General features: G+C 41.4%; 1 protein-coding gene across 2 annotated transcripts in view; it reads right to left on the reverse strand.

Annotated features, from left to right (window-relative positions):
- Window positions 1–16806, reverse strand: part of dip2ba (disco-interacting protein 2 homolog Ba) — an 84378-nt gene extending 67572 nt beyond the window's left edge. Inside the window, exons 1-2 of one of the 2 annotated variants that reach the window (XM_052058676.1) lie at window positions 16552–16806; window positions 3394–3444 (exon numbers count right to left, since the gene is read on the reverse strand). In XM_052058676.1, the coding sequence (XP_051914636.1) occupies window positions 3394–3444; window positions 16552–16636 (136 nt within the window). In that variant the 5' untranslated portion in view covers window positions 16637–16806. The remainder of the gene's footprint in view (window positions 1–3393; window positions 3445–16551) is intronic. The other variant, XM_052058677.1, reaches the window with a different exon arrangement.
- Between the last annotated feature and the right edge of the window lie 2616 nt (window positions 16807–19422).

A 19422-nucleotide genomic window follows, 5' to 3' on the forward strand; every position in this document is an offset into this window, starting at 1 on the left:
GAATTGAGAACTGTCAGGAACCGAAATTGAATTGAAGACCCGTAATTGGAGCCGGAAACGTCAGAATTCAAATGATGCCCACTCCTACAATGTCTACTACCACAGTGATGTTGGATCCTTTCTTGATGAGATCTTGCCAAATAGGTGAATTGAGCATAGAGGGTTTTTTTTAATACTCTCCACGTTTGCCAGACTCTGCATCACTAGACTTGTTTTTATGGGGATACCTAAAAGACAAATTTTACGCAATGAAACCTGCAACAGTCACTGAATTGAGAGCAACCATTTAACACACACAAATACGAAGGGAATTGTTTCAGGAAGTGTGCTATTCCATCGCATTGTCGGCAGTGTCTGGACCAGAACGAACATCAGTTTGAGAAAAATGGTTTGACCTGCAGGCTGTACTTTCACATTTTTCCAAAACTCGAACTTGTGGAACTTCTGGAGCATTCCCACTTCTTCATGGTATCACCGTAACATAACACTTTTATCCTAACACAAACACACAGTGGATAAGTATTCTAACGGATCTTGCCCATGAAACATGAGATGGGCCAGTGTTCCGGACATAGAGGCAAGGAAAGTGATTTAAGTCCAAACAGAGTTCACTGAAGCCTCTGCATGCCAATTGATTCAGGTACATCCCTTTCATTCCATCTGTGACACGAGAAGATCACCAACTGCAGGCAAATATGACAGACACAAAAATAACACCCCTCTTTCATTGCTGAAAGAGTTGCACAAGGACAATGTGGAGGGAAGAATGTAATCTGGAAGCTGCTTGGGTTGTGTTGAGCCGAATGTAGCTGGCCGTGAGAGCGCACAGACCCTAAGTGACCAAGCAACCCTCGCTAGACCGCTCATGGTCCTGACCTTGAACCATTCTCAGCTCACAGTGATTAAGCAGGATGCTGTGGAAATTATGCCTCTGCATGTATGGCTCAGATCACGTGGAACTTAAAAGGACATGGGATAATTACGTTCCAATGCATGCATACAACTAGTTGGGCCTCTGGAGTGCCTGCCCACAACGTCATATCACCAAACCCAGAAAACTGGCTTGTGAACTTCCTGCGTAACAACTACAATAACTATGGATTAATGACATGATGGTTTGCTTGCTACAATATGAGTTTCATTTTTTTTCTTTGTCACCGGCATTTTCAGACAGGATAAACACATGCATATCAATGATTTAAACACATATGATATCGCATGTAAACATGAACGAAGCAGCGCTTGAAGTAGCAATGTGAGAAGATTTGCCAAAAATGACTTTCTGACAAATGCGGATGGGAATGACTATTTTAACCCGAGTACAACACAGCAAGAATTTACAAAACTGGATGATGGGTGGTTGAAATTGAGGTTTGTGTGCATGTGGCAGGAACAATGCCTTTGTGTGATAGTGCCCAGAGAAAAGCTACTTAAAAAAAAAAAAACATGTTCACATTCATGCTGAAATGTCCATAGCGGTTTTAGAACAACATATGCTGCCTTCCAAGCAATATCTTTTTCATTGACACCCGAGCTTTTTTCATCAAGACAATGCTCAGTCACATTCTTCATGTGTCACAAAAGTGTAGTTTCGTAGCAAAAGAGTGCGGGTACTAGACTTGGCTGCCTGCAGTCCAGACCTGTGTCCCATTGAAAATGCATTGTGCATTATGAAGTGTAAAATACAACAACAAAGACCCCGGACTGTTCAACAGCTGAAACTGGGCATTAAGCAATTATGGGAAAGGATTCCACCTACAAAGTTTCAACAATTAGTGTCCTCAATTCCCAAATGTTTATTGGATGTTGTTCAAAGAAAAGGTGACTGAACACAGGTAAACATGACCCTGTCCCAGCTTTTTTGGAACCTATTCCATCCATAAAATTGAAAGTTAGTTATTATTTGTGAAAAAAAATACATTTTATCAGTCTGAACATCAAATATCTTGTGATGTAGTGTACTCAATTAAATGAAAATGATTTGCAAATGATTGTATTCAGTTTTTATTGATGGTTAACATCACGTCCCAACATTATTGGAATTGAATTTGTTTATCAAGACCAGAGAAATGGTCAAGTACTTTATTTTGGTGAACCTGAAAGGGAATAACATGCGCTTTGTGCTGACATTTTCGACTGTAGCGCGGACCTTGAATAGATGTGCACGAGCCCTTGTACGTCATGATTTTAAAGTTAACTAGGTCTTCATTCATGATCATTTCATTTTCTTTTCTCTTTATAGTTTTGTTCATATTATTGTCATTTTTACAACTTAGAAAAATCAATAAATAAATTGTGGGGGGAATTTTTTTTACTGGATGAAATCCTAAACTGAATTGGAAGTCAAAGTGAATCATGAATTGAATCGAATTGGCCCCTTGTGAATGGAATCAAATTGATTTTGGAAATCTGAATCGAGACCCAGCCCGAATGGCTTCTAGTCAAGTGGCATTTGCAATCACCTGATACAATGGTGGCTCCACACGGCATCACCATTAAAACACGATTAACTGTACAGTGTGTGTGTGTGGGGGGGGGGGGGGCATACACATTCTTGGGCCATTGGAAGGCACCAGCATGTTGGTAACATCAATAATTCTTCTGTTCCTTGCAGTACAATAGGTGGAATTGTATAAGTCCAGAAAGCCGATTAGAAATGTGAGAGCCACACCCAACAAGTGCGAGGTGAGTCACGATCTTTGATTTAGCACTTTCCTGGGCCAGTTGAATTTAAGGGGTCCAAGAATGTGAGCCAAGATTTGACACAATGCATTGCAATGGGCCAATAAAGGAGATACACATCAGCTTGTTGAGGGGCTTTCCTGAGGACATTCACTGAGTGGGAATTTCTGACATCCCGTTGGCACAATTCCACCAAGCAGATTTAGAAAGACGACTATTCAAAAGTCAGCCACAAATCTGCAAAGGGAGGAGGAAAAAATAAACTCTCGGCTTGGCCTCTTGGAAACAGTCCTTGCACTTAATACGTAAAGAGAAAACTAATGTACGAAATCAATGCCGCCTTTACAAAGAAAAGAGTAGACCTTCAACACGGCCAAAGAATTACTCAAATGCCCGTCTGATTTGTTTGTTTGAAACGTCATGATGCATCTGTCAATGCCGATCACAGTGATCCTGTGGGTGGCTGTAATGAAGGCAATCCACATCTAAACAGAGGCTTTGGGAAATTAGACCCGATATCCAGTAAATATAATCAAGAAGAGAGTTGCAAAAACATAAACGCTCAATAATTGCAGGACTTGCAAAGCTGCTCTCAAATAAGAGGTCCTGTGTTCAAAAGTCACTTGATCTGATGAGATGTTTTTGATTGAAATAGCTTTTGATTTTAGCAAATATGGTGCAAATTTAACAAATGATTGCAGCTCGACTTACATTTTGGCTTAAACATCGTCGTGCTTCCCTGTAGTCGCACTGCGGCTGTTCCTTAAAAAAAACGCTGTGAGAGAGGTAAAATGCTAATATTATGCGATTTTACCTGCAAAATTACAAACGACACATTTTCAGAAATAGTGAGCAAACCAAATGTTGGTTGTCTAAATTTACACTTCATGAAGGGCCAGCCACTTCAAACGGCTCTTATTCATAATCCTGCGAACCAAGTCCTGAACCACATAATCGTTGGAGGGATGTAACAAAGGAGGTGTGTACCAAATCACAGTAGGAGGCTTTAGCCAGGACTCAAGTCAAAAGTTGAGCTTTGTATGGGCCTAAAAAAAATGTAGCGATCCAACAATACAAACGCACATTTACCGTTTGACTGATTACTTGTCAATTAAAAACCAATTCTAAAAGACACCCACAAACGGATACATTCATGGGCTCTTCGTGTGCTTCAGGGGGGCTTGTCTCCAGAATCTGAACCCCTGGCCTATAATCCTTGCTCTCCTTTTGTCTTCCTGAAACACAGGCTTGTTCTTTCACAAATAGAACAAAAATGGATGCGAGGAAACTACGAGTCATTCTCCACACCATTTTCAAAGATCAGCTATGTTGATTCGCACACAGATAGATTAGATAGATATGATAGATTAGATAGATAGATAGAATTCACACCTACGCACTTCTTTCAAATGGAAACTCCCTCACCCGGAATAAAAACCTATGCATTAAAACTTCACCTATGATATTACATTAACAATCGATTCATAATAACGGAAGTTCCGGTACCCGGAAGCCCGCAGTGGCGCACACACAAGCAAGTCTCGCTCAATACTACGGAATAACTGTCCGCACCGCTATTTACTCTAATTGGATCCGAAACGGCAACACTTAAGTGACTCCATTAGCATGAATTTTACTGGAATAGTAAATGATTTTTTTAATTTACGCCCTGTAGATCGTGACATCCAAACGAAGATGAAGGGTAATGACCGTGGAAGAGAGTGGAATCTGATTAGCTGCTCAGAATGATTTGCTTACGGCTCGACGGACATGCAAATAAAGTAACGTTTCCCTGGAATTCTTTACCTGTTATCATGCTAAAAACCTTCCGCTAACTGGGCCACTAATTAGAGAGAAAGCGAGTTCCATCACACAAACAATGGGCATTGAGGACTTCAAAGCGTTTCGTGGCTGGCTTCAACATTTCATTGCACGACATCAGCTGAGCAACGCTGTTTTGGGTGGTGATCGAGGGGAGGTCAAGTGAGACAGTGAGTGAGTGGAAAGAAAAGCCCCCAGGTCTATGACTAGTCTCATTTTGTAGCAAATAGTCCTACGTTTTTTATATTTTTGTATATACCCCTACTGTATGCTGCAGTATTTGTGTTAAAGTTTTTGGAGCATATATTTTTGAATTGTATTGCTTGTGTTGTTACATACGTATTTTGTTCACATACTTGCATGTTCATAAAGGACATGGACCATAGTCGCATCCCACATAAGGAAATTCTGTTATAAGGAAAGATTGGACAATGCAAATATGATTCTATACTATACAATTCAAAAAATATATATATTCTGTACACACACACACACACACACACACACACACACACACACGCACACACACGCACACACACACACGCAATGTTCCCTCACTTATCGCGGTTAATGAGGACCAAGTGATAAGTGAAAAACCGCGAAGGAGGGTTTGATTCACTCCTCTGAATTTTTGTGTAAGTGTACATGGGTACTGGCATGCTTAAAATATGTAAACAGTAATTAAACGTTACATATTTGAGACAAAGACTGCAGGACTACAACGAGATTTACCTAAATCTTTAATTATTAAACCTGATACAGTAATTACCTTTCATCAGCATTGCCTTCTGAGAGAGGCGAAATGCCTGTTGACTGTTCAAGGTGTGTTCAAGTTTGGTTTTGCCCCCCCGAGATAAAAGTCTAACTCCGCCACCTAAACAATGAATGACCTTAGAGCAGCTGTGAAATGGAACCTTTTTAAATAAACATACAGCAATTATGTTAAAGGCGTGTCAACATATTTCTGAAACTGTAACATGTGAGCATGCAAAGCACTTGGCACATTCTTAACAGGTCAGTCAGCAGGCTGCCGTGTTCGAGGAGGACAGTTTCCAAAAGGATGTGATATTTCACACACAAGTCACTGGCATGACACTGACCCAAATGTGCTTCTGTATCATACCAGGAACATTCCTACACAACTACATGCACACGATGAGCACCAACGCCGCAGAATATTAGTAGGGTTGCCGCCGCCACAGTAATGGCAGCACTTTTCGGTCAAAGAAAGTGTTTTCTACAGCCGTGACAGCCGATTTGCCTGGCCCTGATGAGTCTATATTCCTCAGCATTACAATACTTGCATACTTGATAGTGTAAAGACAAACAACCAAGAGGGTGTAAAATCCAAAGGAAAGTTGTGCAAAGAAGTAATATTGTATGCGTCATTGTCTGGCTCCCCGAGTAAAATGTCTGCCGGCCCCTCAAGAGCTGAGTTAGGAGGTTGTGTAATTAAACGTCAGCCGGATGCTTGACTTCAGCATAGAGGAGAATATGTGTCAAGTGGTGAATCACCACATGGGTGTAGTAGAAATGACCTTCTGTTCTCAAATCTTCCAGTCATTATTCTCTGGTGTTGACTCATGTCTTGCATCATCGTCACCATCACACCTGTCACCTTGACAAACAGCCAAGTGAGAGAGGTGCACAAAACAAGTTATTTCGCTGCATGGATTGGCAGGAGTGGAAGTCACACCTAACAGCGGTGACTCGACAACGCCATTTGAAGAGCCTGTAATTGCAGCGGCATAAGAGGTGCCGTGTTCAAATCACAGCCGTGCTTGCATGGCTTTTTGCCCAGGTACCTCCGCTTCCTCACACATTCAACAGCCCGCATGTTATGTACAAATAATTTATTACACTTGAATGAACCTCGGTGCGAATAGAAGAAATCAAAATTGACAGGTAATTTTGTCACCCCCCAAAAAAACTTTTCCTGGGTATTCCTCAAAGTCAGGTGTCAAGAGGATATCCTTTGAAGGTCCAGGTCCTGGACCCCGGAACTAAAAGTAGAAATATTAATCAGTTGAATCTTGTAAGATTAAAAAAAAAGCTCTTCCAAGATAGCAATATACTTGGATTATAAAATAACTCTGATGTTGTTAATAGGGGTGATGATGATATTTATCAGACCGATAATTATTTAGGCTGGTATTTAGGGCGAAATTGAAAGCACCATTAAAATAAACTCATGTAGAACCAGCCGAAGTCTACTAAAGTCTAAAAACAATATGTATGATATATATTAAAACATGAGATAAGCATTTTGATAAGCGCTCTGCCCCAATCACTTGAATGAGAGCCGCAGCCGTCGTTTTCCTTTGGCGTAACCTCGGGTGACGGCTGTACTTTTGGCTTTGTTGCTGCATACTATAACTGTGCGGACTGTGGGTTGAATTCCTCTTGACAAGTATTAAACCTGGATGTACTGTGTACTAATTTATCGCTAGGTAGCGATAAATCATCAGCTAGCTAGGTAGCTAACTAGCTAGCTAGATAGATATATAGATGGATAGATTTTTCCATGTATTACCCCAAAAAGCAAAGCACTTTGTTGGTAGAGTGTATAAAAGGTCGGGAGCCATTCGAGCCAAAACCACATGCAAATTCGTCTTCTTGTAGCGATGTCATCTGGTGGCTCTTTTTAATTGGCTGCTGCTTGAGAAAGTCCCTTCTGGGCAACACGCGAGAAGAGGACTACAACTCTCAGATGACTGTTCGACCTTCTCTTCTTTCGGCTCATGGCTCAGGGATGGCAATGGCTAGTGGTGAAAAAAGCGGAAAGGGGCGTGGCGACCAATCACAACAAGTAAGACATCATACACGTCCAATCGCAGGGTTGTTTACAATTGGAAGATGGAAAGACTGATCGGGAGAGCTCTTGAAAACTCGACGGTAAGGTACCTGACCCCCCCTAAAATTTTCTCAACGGATTTAGACGATTCACATAAATGATCAATTTAAGAAATAAAACGGCGGATTTCCGCGTATCCACGGAAAATTGCCATCCCTGATGGCTAAGAAGTAATAACGAAATCAATACATTTAAAATCAACCACAAAGACTCATGTATGAAATGAATTGCCATAGGGATAATAGGACATTTTCACTATAATCATAGTTACTTTTAAATTGTTGACAAAAATGTTTTTTCAAATTTCGTTTCAGTTATTTCATTAGCTTTCGCTCACTAAAATAAGCTTGTTACTAATCTCAAAACGTGTCTTTGTCTGGACTGCAGCACACGTGTTGAATTAGGGCATATGAATTCTTGTGCCTCCAGCATATCTGGAGCATTGTGAGGGGGTATCAGCATTATTAACTATTCACCACAACAACATGCATATGTTGTCATATTGTATATGCACATAACAAGAGACCGAAGTGTCCAACCATCTGCCTGCCCCTCAGGCCTGAGCCCACAAATAAGGAAGACGGCAGTTCTTTGGATTGATTGTGCCCCAGAAGAACCAATGTCCGAGAAATATTGAATCAAAACATTTTGTTCTTTGATGGAAAAACATTTAGATGTGGTGGTAGACAAATAAGGAAAGACCCCAGCAATGACAAAGAAATAGTGTTGCCCGGACCAGACACTCATAGAGGTCCCAAGAACTAAGCGGAGCCTCAGAGGGGAAATGGAGCCTTTAGCCGTTGCTGGTCCCTTTCTTTGGAATGACCTCCCACTGAACATTCGGCAAGCCCCCCTGCCCATCTTTAAAACTCGTCTCAAAAGTCATTTTTATTCTTTGGCTTTTAACTCAACATGAGACTTCATTTTTAGTTGTACTGTCTTTGTGCTTTCTACAATCTTTGTTATTCATTTATTGTTTGGTGTATGAATAATTTTTGCACCATGTATAGCACCACTGGTTGTCTTAAAGTGATCTATAAATACAGTTAAATTTAGTTATTTAATTGCCAAGTGATCCGATTGGCTCAGGATCATGTTCTATGTAGTTCACAATGCTGTGTTCAACTGAGGAGGGCGAAAATTAATGTTTTTTTGACGGCGACATCAAAAAAATGTTTGCTGCTCTGTTCTATGGGCGAGATAACTGATTGTGTGCATGCATGGCAAAACTTCTTCGTCATGCCTTGTCTCATCTCTGAGATGCTATTCTTGTCGCAGAGGGCCAAGATTTAAATTCATAATTACATTGAAATTACAAGCATAGGATGAGGAAAGAGGAGTGGGTTTTTTGTGTCAAGATCATTGAAATAGTGACAAAAAGTTTTCTATATGAAGCCACTTTAGAAAAATAAAAGCACTCCAAATTAGAACAGTTTTAGTTTCGCCAGGTTGACTGGTTAGCACGTGTGTCATAATGCAGAAGTGCAGAGTCCAATTCGATTCTCGTTTTCCTGTGCAGAGTTTGCATGTTCCCCCCTTGCTTGCGTGGGTTTTCTCTGGGGTTCCTAACACATTTCAGAAAACTATCCATAGCAGGTTGATGAAACGGCCTAAATTCTCCTTAGGTTTGACTGTACGCAAATGGTTGTTTGTCAATGTGTGCCCTGCGATTAGCTTGCTAGCACGTGTACCTCGCCTGCTACCTGAAGACGGCTGGATAGGCTGCAGCATGCCTGCGACCCTTGTGAGGATCCGCAAATCAGATCATGGATGGAAGAATAGTTTTAGTTTAAAGCAGCACAGGAAACACAAACACATGAATACAATGCTAACAATCTTGCTTTTGCCATAACAGATGGAGAAGATGTTGACTGAAGAGTGAAGCTGTGAAATACTTTCAGTTTGTGCAATAAGCGTGTCATCCTGCCAAGATCTGAGCATCACCTTCCTCTTTTGTTCCCGTAAAACCACAGCCATGCAATACATACACACCAGGAAACAGAAAACTATACTGAAGTTGAACCACCTTCCTCAGTACCATATCCAACAGACAACATCACTATCAAATATATACATACATATAAAAATCAATTTTGAGGTTATCAACTTTTAATATGTAAATTTAATCTGTGCATAGTAGCACACTGTTTTCCTCTCTTGAAACATGAGATCTTATTAAAAAAACTCCCCCATATTTTTGACTGAGAGGAAGTGACATCACAAATCCAGTTGCCATTATGCCTGTCAACACACTCGTGTAAACCTGGGTGGTTTCAAAGCAATCAGCAGGAACGTCGACTGTGTCAGGCTGTCAGCAACAAAGGGTGCAGAGTCTTTTAAATCTATTAAACTGACTTTAACTTCAATCCGACGGCTCTCGCCATCTTGCTGCGGGTCTGCGGCAAGCAGCTCGCGCTGTGCTAAACGCTGGCTACGGGCACTGAACACAACCGCGTCTGCGATTATTTCAGGAGAACGTTGTGTTGTTGATGTCAGTAGGAAATAAGTCTGCTATTCTACGCAACACACTGCCGAGAACAACTTCAAAATGAAAGGCATTTATGTCTGTATACTGTATTATTTATTTCGCCGGTGCTTAGTCCGTTTTTTTTGTTTGTTTTTAGTTTCTTATCATTCGTCAGCATAAGAGGAGTCGGTCAGTGAGGGACCTTCCATCAGTACTGAAGCAATGCTCTGTGATTATAATAATTTCCTTTAGATGAATACGCACAATATGGCCCAAGCTTTTGTCCTTGGAACCAAGTCAAATGTTTGGGGCTGTGGTGGCTTAATCTTATTCATTATTTCTCCATGAGAACAGGATTAATCAGAAAAACATATTTAGACGATCAGGGCACATAGAATGTATTGAAAATAATATATTTGACTTGACTTCCACTTCAATGCATTTTCCCCCCTTACATTACTTTGATTTGTTAAATACTTGTTAAACCATTACTTTTATACTTTTACGAAAGTAAAAAAAAAAATGAGTTGACACTTTAAGATCTTTAAAGTCTTTTCAAATCCCAATACCTAAAGTTCTACTTAAAAAATGAATGTGAATGAATACTTTTGACAGCTCTGTCTAGTAGTACCGTATTTTCTGGACTAGAAGCCGCTTCTGAGTATAAATCGCACCAGCCATAAAATGCATAATAAAGAACACAAAAAAAACATACTGTCACACTGTCACACTGGTCACACTGGAGGATAAGTCGCATTTTGGGGGGAAATTTATTTGATAAAATCCAACACCAAGAACATACATGCCATATTGAAAGGCAATTCAAAATCAAAATTAAATAGAAAACAACACGCTAAATAAGTGTACGACATGCTAACCTTACATGACGCAAAAACAATGAACTGAGAATGTGCTTGGTATGTTCAAGTAACATATTAAGAGTTATCCAGATAACTAGAACATAAAGAACATGCGAACAAGTTCACCAAACCATCAATGTCACTCCAAATCAGTAAATCCAATGAAATCTTCATCCTCTGTGTCACTTTAAACAACTCCACCAACTCCGGAAGTAGAAGATGCAGTGCTTCCTCTTCTACGTCGCTTACGTCAGACTCATCGTGGTTTTATCAACACAAGTCTAGAACTGCCTCTTGTGGTTAAATGTGAAAATAACATAATATGGTGTTAATAATTTCACCCATTAATTGCTCCAGACCAGGGGTGCCCATTAGGTAGATCCTGATCTACCGGTAGATCTAAGACAGGTCCCAAGTAGATCCGAGGAGTGTCGAGGAGAAAAAAAACAAACAACCATTTGTGCGTCTTTGTACATGTTAATAATATATATTTTTGTGTTAATGTACACTGCACCCTAATCATCTTATCAGTCTCATTTTCACCCCAAAAAATATTTAAAAATAAAATAAAGCAGGTAAATCTTGAATTTACGGTGGCGCGTGATTATGTCACTGGAAGTTGTTAGCAGTCTGGAATTGCAGCTTGTGATCAGAACTGTTGCGCTCTATCTTTTATCGTCATTATTCTCATTCAGAGTTTGCTTTGTGTACAATTCACCGAGGGCACGAGCAAAGAATAGGAATCTAGGAAGGCCCAGGGAAGCACTTTAAAATGGTACTTGTGAGCTACGATAGTTAAAAGGCTGCAAAAGTCAGTCGCATGCCTCAGTTTCAGGCTGTTTCTCATCAGGGCATGCGTGTGCGTGCCGGTAAGGGTAGATCCCGGGAGGTTAGTTGATCGAAAAGTAGATCTTTGATCCAAAAAGTTTGAGCACCCCCGCTCCAGACTATAAGTCGCACCCCCAGCCAAACTATGAAAAAAACTGTGACTTGTAGTACGGAAAATATGGTAAGGATAATTGTGATGTAAACCGGTATCCGAACTTCCCACTTTTATTGCTGTGTCATGATATCATGGCAAAATATTACAAGCTACTCTTCGGGTACATGAGGTGGAGTAGCGCGTGAAATTTCAACCCTGTGCCGGCCACGAGAGGCCAGCAAAAGTCATCTTCTTCACCTATGGCCCTCCTTCCTCCTCCAATGGAAACTAGTCAGAGAGAGTTGCACAAAGGCCGAGTTGAGCTGAATGGTTTCAACGCCTGAGCTCCTGACCGCGCCGACTCAAAGCGGCTGAATGGTGGTCATTGTGTTGCCATGGTCACAGGGGTGCTCACGACAACAGTAGCTTGCTTCCAAGAGGCCGTTTGGCAGGCCGGTGCTCTTATCCAAGCAACATGGGAACAAGCATAACCCCTCCCTTCGTACCTGGTCTTGTTATGAACTTATCCTCCTGTGATGAGCTGGGTCAAAACGGACCCATTTAAACATTAAAAAGTAAATGAGAAACACAGTTTTATGTACAAGCCTAACTTTATTGATGCTAATTATTGCAAAGAGCTACCAGTTTTTATATATTTGATGTGTGTGTATGTATATATATATATCAGAATCATCTTTATTGGCCAAGTATGTAGAACACACAAGGAATTTGTCTCCGGTATAACACGCTGCACTAGTATCATCGTAAACAACAAAACCATTGAACCATTTTAGAGTAACCACTAGTTTTGAAGTACCATTTTGTGGTGCAAGAAGAGTGACTGTCAGTGACTGTTTAAGGAGTTAATGGCTAGAGGGAAGAAGCTGTTTAAGTGTCTACTGGATTTGGTGCGCATGGATCTGTAGCGTCTGCCTGAGGGGAGTGGCTGAAAAAGGTGGTGGGCAGGGTGCGGGGGATCCAGGAGGATTTTCCGTGCCCTTGTCTTGATTCTTGCAGTGTGCAAGTCCTCAAGAGTGGGTAGGGCGGTGCCAACGATTTTTCTGCCGTCCTAACTGTCCGTTGAAGTCGGATTTTGTCCTTTTTTGTGGCGGCCCCAAACCAAACTGTGATGGAAGAACACAGGATTGATTCGATGACTGCAGTGTAGAACTGTCGTAGCACCTCCTGTGGCAGGCCATGCTTCCTCAGCAGCCTCAGGAAGTACATCCGCTGCCGGGCCCTTTTCAGGATGGAGATGGTGTTGACTTCCCACTTCATGTCCTGGGAGACTGTGATTCCCAGGAACTTGAAGGTCTCGACGGTTGACACAGGGCAGTTGGATAGTGTGAGGGGCAACTGAGGAGAAGAATGTTTCCTGAAGTCCACGATCATCTCTACAGTTTTGAGCGTGTTCAGCCCGAGGTTGTGTCGGCCGCACCAAAGCTCCAGCTGCTCCACTTGTTGGCGGTACGCAGACTCGTCGCCGTCTTTGATGAGACCGATGACCGTGGTGTCGTCTGCGAACTTTATGAGTTTGACAGCTGGATCTGTTGAGGTGCAATCGTTATACCGGAGACAAATTCCTTGTGTGTTCTACATACTTGGCCAATAAAGATGATTCTGATTCTGATTCTGATATATATATACACACAAACACACACATATATATATATACATATATATATAAGAGCTGTCAGTTTAGCGCGTTTTTAACAACAAGCACGCTGCACAGGTCCATGCACGCTTGTTTTGCCAGCCATGGCAGCATGAGACACCGAAAACGGCTACTTAAAGAGTTTATGAATGTAAAGTTTACTTTTAAAAAGTTTCCAGATTGTTCCACTGACAAGATCAAAGTTACCTGTATGTTTTGCAGTAGTAAACTGAGCTATCGTCATTGCACGTCGAGTCTGAAATACCACGTCATGGCCTAGTGTAGTCCTCCGAAACAATGTCTACACAAAGCCGTAGAGAGACTTCCGCGCAAGAAGGACCAACACAATCAACATAGCCTGACTGCTGTGTTCAAAGCAAACTTGAGAACAACGAAGTATGCAACCATGGCTTAAATCTACTAGGCTGAGTCCTAGTTTACCTTAGATGTGCACTTTATAATGTTATATTGCTCTGTTTTTATTCCCTAAAAAGAGCTGTTAAAGCAGCTGTTGTGTGACAAAATATTTTTTTCACTGTTGTTGATGGACATTAATATTGTGTGAGAGATTATGTGTGAATAACTGCTCCAAATGAAAAATGTTCATGTAAAATTGAAAATCCAAATTATTTCAGTAAATATTTCCATTTTGCACAAAGAAACTGATTCATGATTCCATGTTGATGAGAGCATTAAAATTAGGAAAAAAATAGGACAGAAATATAAAAAAGGAAATTCAGAAATGATAAAAAAAAATTGTGAGCAATCACAATTAATTTTTAGTGAATTTGAGTTAATTATGACAGTTGCATTTTTAATTATATTAAATATTTTAATCGTTTGACAGCTCTAATATATATACATATATATACTGTATATCTGCGGGTGTTTACATTTTCAAATTATTACTTCTACAACATTCAGAGGAAATCCCCCTGCGTTATCCTAATTGGCAAGTGTAATTCAGTGGCTTGGTGATGAAGGGGTGCCTTCACGACTTAAAATACAATTGAATCGTGATGCTACAGTCAGACCGAATATGTGCTGAGCATTTCTGGCGCTGTTTCCATAGAAAGTGAATGCAGTTCATGTGATCTAGCGCCGTTGTTTGCAAGGTGGCGAATTTGAAGGAAGAATTATGCTTATTTTCCTATTGCGCCATCATAGGCTGAAGTGAACTTGTGGTGGCGTCAAGTCTGCGACAGAAGTTACCTACTAAGTCATATGCATGTGCATAACTGGCAGGCGCACAGCCCCCCAAAAAAACAACACCAGCCCCACACTCAGTGTGGTGGGAAAAAAACAACTATTTGGTAAAATATCATTGCAGGTTGTGGGACCAAGAGGTATACAAACACAGCCAGCTTCCACAAACCAGCTTCTCCAGTTGCAATTCGATCCTCTTCACTTTACTTTTCAAATGCCGACCACTTATCCTCAGCACCTCCATCCATCAATCTGTACCATCACAGACAGTCCAAAAGCAACGACATTTCCGATGATCAAGAGGGTGCTGCAAAAATGCTCTCCATTTTGATGCAAAAAGCAAGTGTTTTATGGCCGTAAAGTGGCAACGGTCAAATAGCACCAACATTGTCCTTAATAAAAACCAGAGATGTCCAGAGCACATTTTTTTCCCAAGTCATTTGTTTTTTTTAAGTATGTGCCAAGAACAAATCTCGATCAGATACCTCCCCAATGCATTAAGGGGGGGGGGACACCACTGGATCCAAATCTTAATTTTAACATACTAACTTTTTATATGGTTGTAAACCAGCAATGGTTCAAACAAATTAAATGAAATATTTTAATTCTTGACATTAGAAGATAAAGAACTTAAATTTTTTTGATTTTTTTTTTCAGCCAATCCGATCAGTTGAAAATCATGTGATAGGCCCCAATTTCTGAGCACGTGATCAATCGGACAACTCTAACAGAGACAGAGATAATGCAAACACACAGCCGAAATGGCGCAACCATTAAGCACCAATATTCTCCTTCAATAAGTGTCACGGCCAAAAAGTATGAAAACAGCCAACAACAAGTCCACACAACATAGAACAAACAGTAAATGACAAAAACAAAAAGAGTTGCCATATACTCATTAAAGTAAAATAAAGAGTGTAGCTTCTTTAGCAGACTGCCAACACAAATGTGCCATCTTTGAACACGAAGAAATTGCACAAAGTATCTTCTTTAGGCGTTTTTTTATCACCGATACTGCGGCTCTCTTCCAAATTCCAAAAATATGTTTCTTGCTTCATCTGAGGATTCTGAATTGTCTGAAGGTGTCAATGTGACATGTATTTGTGCCTTTCGAAGGGCAGGCAACCAGTTCAGGGTGCATTCTGCCTCAAGTCAGCTGGGATAGGCTTCATCCACCACCCTATTGAGAAGAAGCAGTGCAGAAAATGGATGAATGGATGCATCTGCTTCAATAAATGGAACAAATAAAACTCTCACGTGAACTGTTTTGACATGACATTCCGATAACGGAAGTAAAAACACACTTTAAGTGGGGTGGAAAAACGGGGTCTAATTGGATTGGAGAAATGCGTCCAATGTGCCTGACACAGTGGAAGGCCGGTGGTACTGGGGCGGCACATTCAAGTGTGGGATGCATGAGGGGGGCTAACAGCTGCTTGGGGGAGGGTACTATGTACTATGTTTTGGATCCATTGTACAGTGTGTGGGGGGCGGGGGGGTCACATACGTCAAAACAAGAATGAAAATAAACGCGATGCAAGCAGGTACAGCCGCTCATCACAGTCAAAGCAAGTTAACTCGCAGGCATATGGATACAGTAGAGTCGGTGAGGCTGGTGGTGATGCACCATTCACAAACACCGTGACTAATAGTACCAATGAACACGTCGCATTAAGGCATCATCTTAGATTTATTCCAGGAAGCCTACGAGCGTGTTACTAGCAGTACTCGAACAAGGGGAAATGACAGCACAGTCAAGCCCTGACAAGTAAGGCCTTCTTGCCTCTGGCCATGGCCGTCACACACATACATAGAGTGAACCGATATACTGTATAGCCAAGGCACGCGGTGTTTAAACGAATTCACGTGTTTAAAAAAAGGGTTTGTTTAAAACGACAAGGTGCCGTATCTGTAACCAGCTTGCGCGTCTTCAGGAGCGACTAGCAACATCCAGTTTCAGCTGACAATAAGCTAGGTGACGCCGCGTGCGCCCGTTGCCCACAACAAAACATATTGCCCGGCTACAGTCGAGACATGTTCCGACGTGGATACGACTGATCTCTTCCATTCGTGGCGTCTATTTACCTTCAGACAGCTCCAGGTCCAACTCCGCCAGTTGGTCTCGAACCTCCTTAGGCAGGGCGGATAAATCTACGCCGCGGTCTGCCATGACTTCGGCGAAAAACACGCACGCGGAGTGGACGCACGGTCGATGCAGCAAACGCCACTAGAAGAGGGATAAAATGACCTGCCTCATTACACAAAACAAGCATCCGAATGAGAGAGACCATACATCCGTGCGGGTGGCCACTCCGCCATGATGAGAGAAACTCAGGAACAGCGGCAACGGGCTTCGTGGTCACGTGATTGGACAGGCCGCGCCTCGACACAGTCCCCTTCTTGGCTCTGTCTCAATGCTCTTACTCGTACCCTTCTGAGCCTCAGCTGTGCGTACTAGTCAAGGTGCTCTTTCACCACGCCCCCTTTGCGCATTTGTTCCACATTTTGGCGGAGTCCGCATTCATGGTCTCTGGTTGAAGCGTATAATACACAACTCATTGCGGAGATGACCAAAAAGGTGGGAAATTTGTCTGTATTCCTGTCGCGAAAATGAGTACCTTCACTTTAAATTAAGTCATACGTTTAAATACTTACGTTTAAATATTTTTAAATCGATGGTCGTCAAGTATATATATTGCCTGAGTGTTTTTGCCCTACTAAGCGACTTGCTGCGCATGCGCTTCAGATTTTGCAGAAACCGTCAATAGTAAAGCCCGAGCTGCCACCGACTGGAATCCCGAGCTCGGTTTTTTAAATTTTAATACTACTCTACGGCAGTATTAATCATATTAACTAGCAAAATTGCTAAATAACAATCAGTCCCGCAATGTTTGATGACGTATTTCAACACAGTGGCGCGAGTCGATGACGTAACACGGCCCCAAATCAGCAGTTTTCGTATGCTGTCTCTCGAATACTACGTACGTACACTTCTACGATGTGTACACTTCGACGAGGACCGTAGGATCGACTGTGGGTTGTGGGCCGTCCTCCTAGTGATGGCAAAATGAAGTCCCATAAAGCAGTCAAACCCTGCAGGGAAATATATACACACGTAGGGGCTTCAAGATGATTCATTCCCACTACGCCATCATGTGGACAGAAAATGTACAACATGCTTGGTGCATGCAATAAAATGGCGGGGTGTAAATCATTCTCTGAATACAAAAAATATATATATTTGAAGTGTTTTAACGTGAATTGTTCTGTGTTACTTTGTCTATGTTTGTGCTTATGCAACAAATGAAAATGTAAAATAAAGTGCTTTTTATTTAAAAACAATAGTTTTTTTTCCCAAAGTTTTTGGACTCAGGTGGTTTCTTTTCTTGCAGAGAATGTCACCTGCTTTTGAAAAAACTGTTTCACATGGTACTGATGAAGCAAGGGTGCAGCAAGTTGGTGCAGAATAGGAAGCGTAAATTTCCGTGATTCCCAGTACTGAAACGGATTTTCAACTCTGGGGATGTTTGGTGCTCCAAGAAACTTTTGCACCTCAACTGTTGCATTTGCCGTGACATTTGTGGTTCTTGCTTGATGGATTGAGGTATCAAAAAGATGTCACAGTTTGCTTCCTTGAAAAGATAAACAAAATATTTGTATGAATCTGTTAAATACGTAGTACTTGCAGTGCATTACCTTCTGGGGTGAGATCTGCTCAAAGTGCTCCCAAACAAGGGAAAATCTCCTCTTTCTTGCTGGTTACATCGCAAAAAAGAAGCTCGTCGAATCGAATGCCAAAAAGTAGCGCAACGAGTGACCCGAAAACACAAAAAGTAGAGCTTAATGCATCCACAGGAGCGATGAAACTATTGTATTGGGGTCCACCACAAAATGTGACAATCCGAAATTAAATTATTAATGTCAACGTCGTTTTGACATTGTCATCTAATTAATAAACAATGAGGCGTGCTAAAACATTTCATCCTCACGTCCTCACGACATCAAGAGAACGTGAGTGTAACCGGGATTCAAGTTAGCATAAAGTTTTTATTGACGCTCGTCGACTGAATATTACCGTCGTAGTTGTTGTCGTGCATTAAAATAACACAACTCTGATTTACTTTTAGTTGATTTTGCTGTAAAACTATCTTACAATTACAGGGCCTTTTAAACTTTTTAAGATCCACATGCGACTTACTTCGAAATCGGGAATCATACTTCTGACGTAAATTCCTGCGCAATGTTACATGCCTCAACCTACCTTTCCCTGAATCGACCTACTCCGGGTCTGCATTAGTGATGGGAATTCCGTCTCTTTTTAGAACTCGGCTCACTAAAAAGAATCGGCTCTTTCGGCTCCTAATTAGCTCATCAGTTTTTTTGTTGCTTAAATTAATTTACGACCAAAAATAATGTAAAATTATGTGTAAAATGAATTACTTATATATAATATACAGTACATCAAATATTTATTATTTATATGGCTTTATTTATATTCTTCTGAACATACTCAACATGGAATACAACATGGATTGCTACAAAAAATACATAGTTTTGTTTTCTGCCAGCTTACTTGCAGGTCCAGCTTTGCTGCTTCTGTTTGGTACATGGAGAGACCACTCTTGGAGGGAGTTGCTGAACAGGGTGGTGTCATCAGCGTATTCCAAGGTCGGTCAGGTGGAAGTTGCTGAACGACACTCCCGAGACTTGCGGATCATAAGGCGGTCAATGACACGGTTAAAAAGGTCAGGAGCGGCCACGCAGCCCTGTCTGACCCCACTGTTAATGGGGAACCACTCTGAGTCCTTCCCATTCACACGAACACAGCTCTCTGAGTTGTTGTAGAATCGCTGGAACAATGTGGTTATTTTGGGTGGCACTCCAAGGTATTTCAGAATGTTCCAAAGGGAGAGGTGGTCAACTGTATCAAAGGCAGCTTTGAGATCTATGAAGGCT

Source organism: Hippocampus zosterae, chromosome 2 (genome assembly GCF_025434085.1).
Source record: "Hippocampus zosterae strain Florida chromosome 2, ASM2543408v3, whole genome shotgun sequence".
NCBI lineage: Eukaryota > Metazoa > Chordata > Actinopteri > Syngnathiformes > Syngnathidae > Hippocampus > Hippocampus zosterae.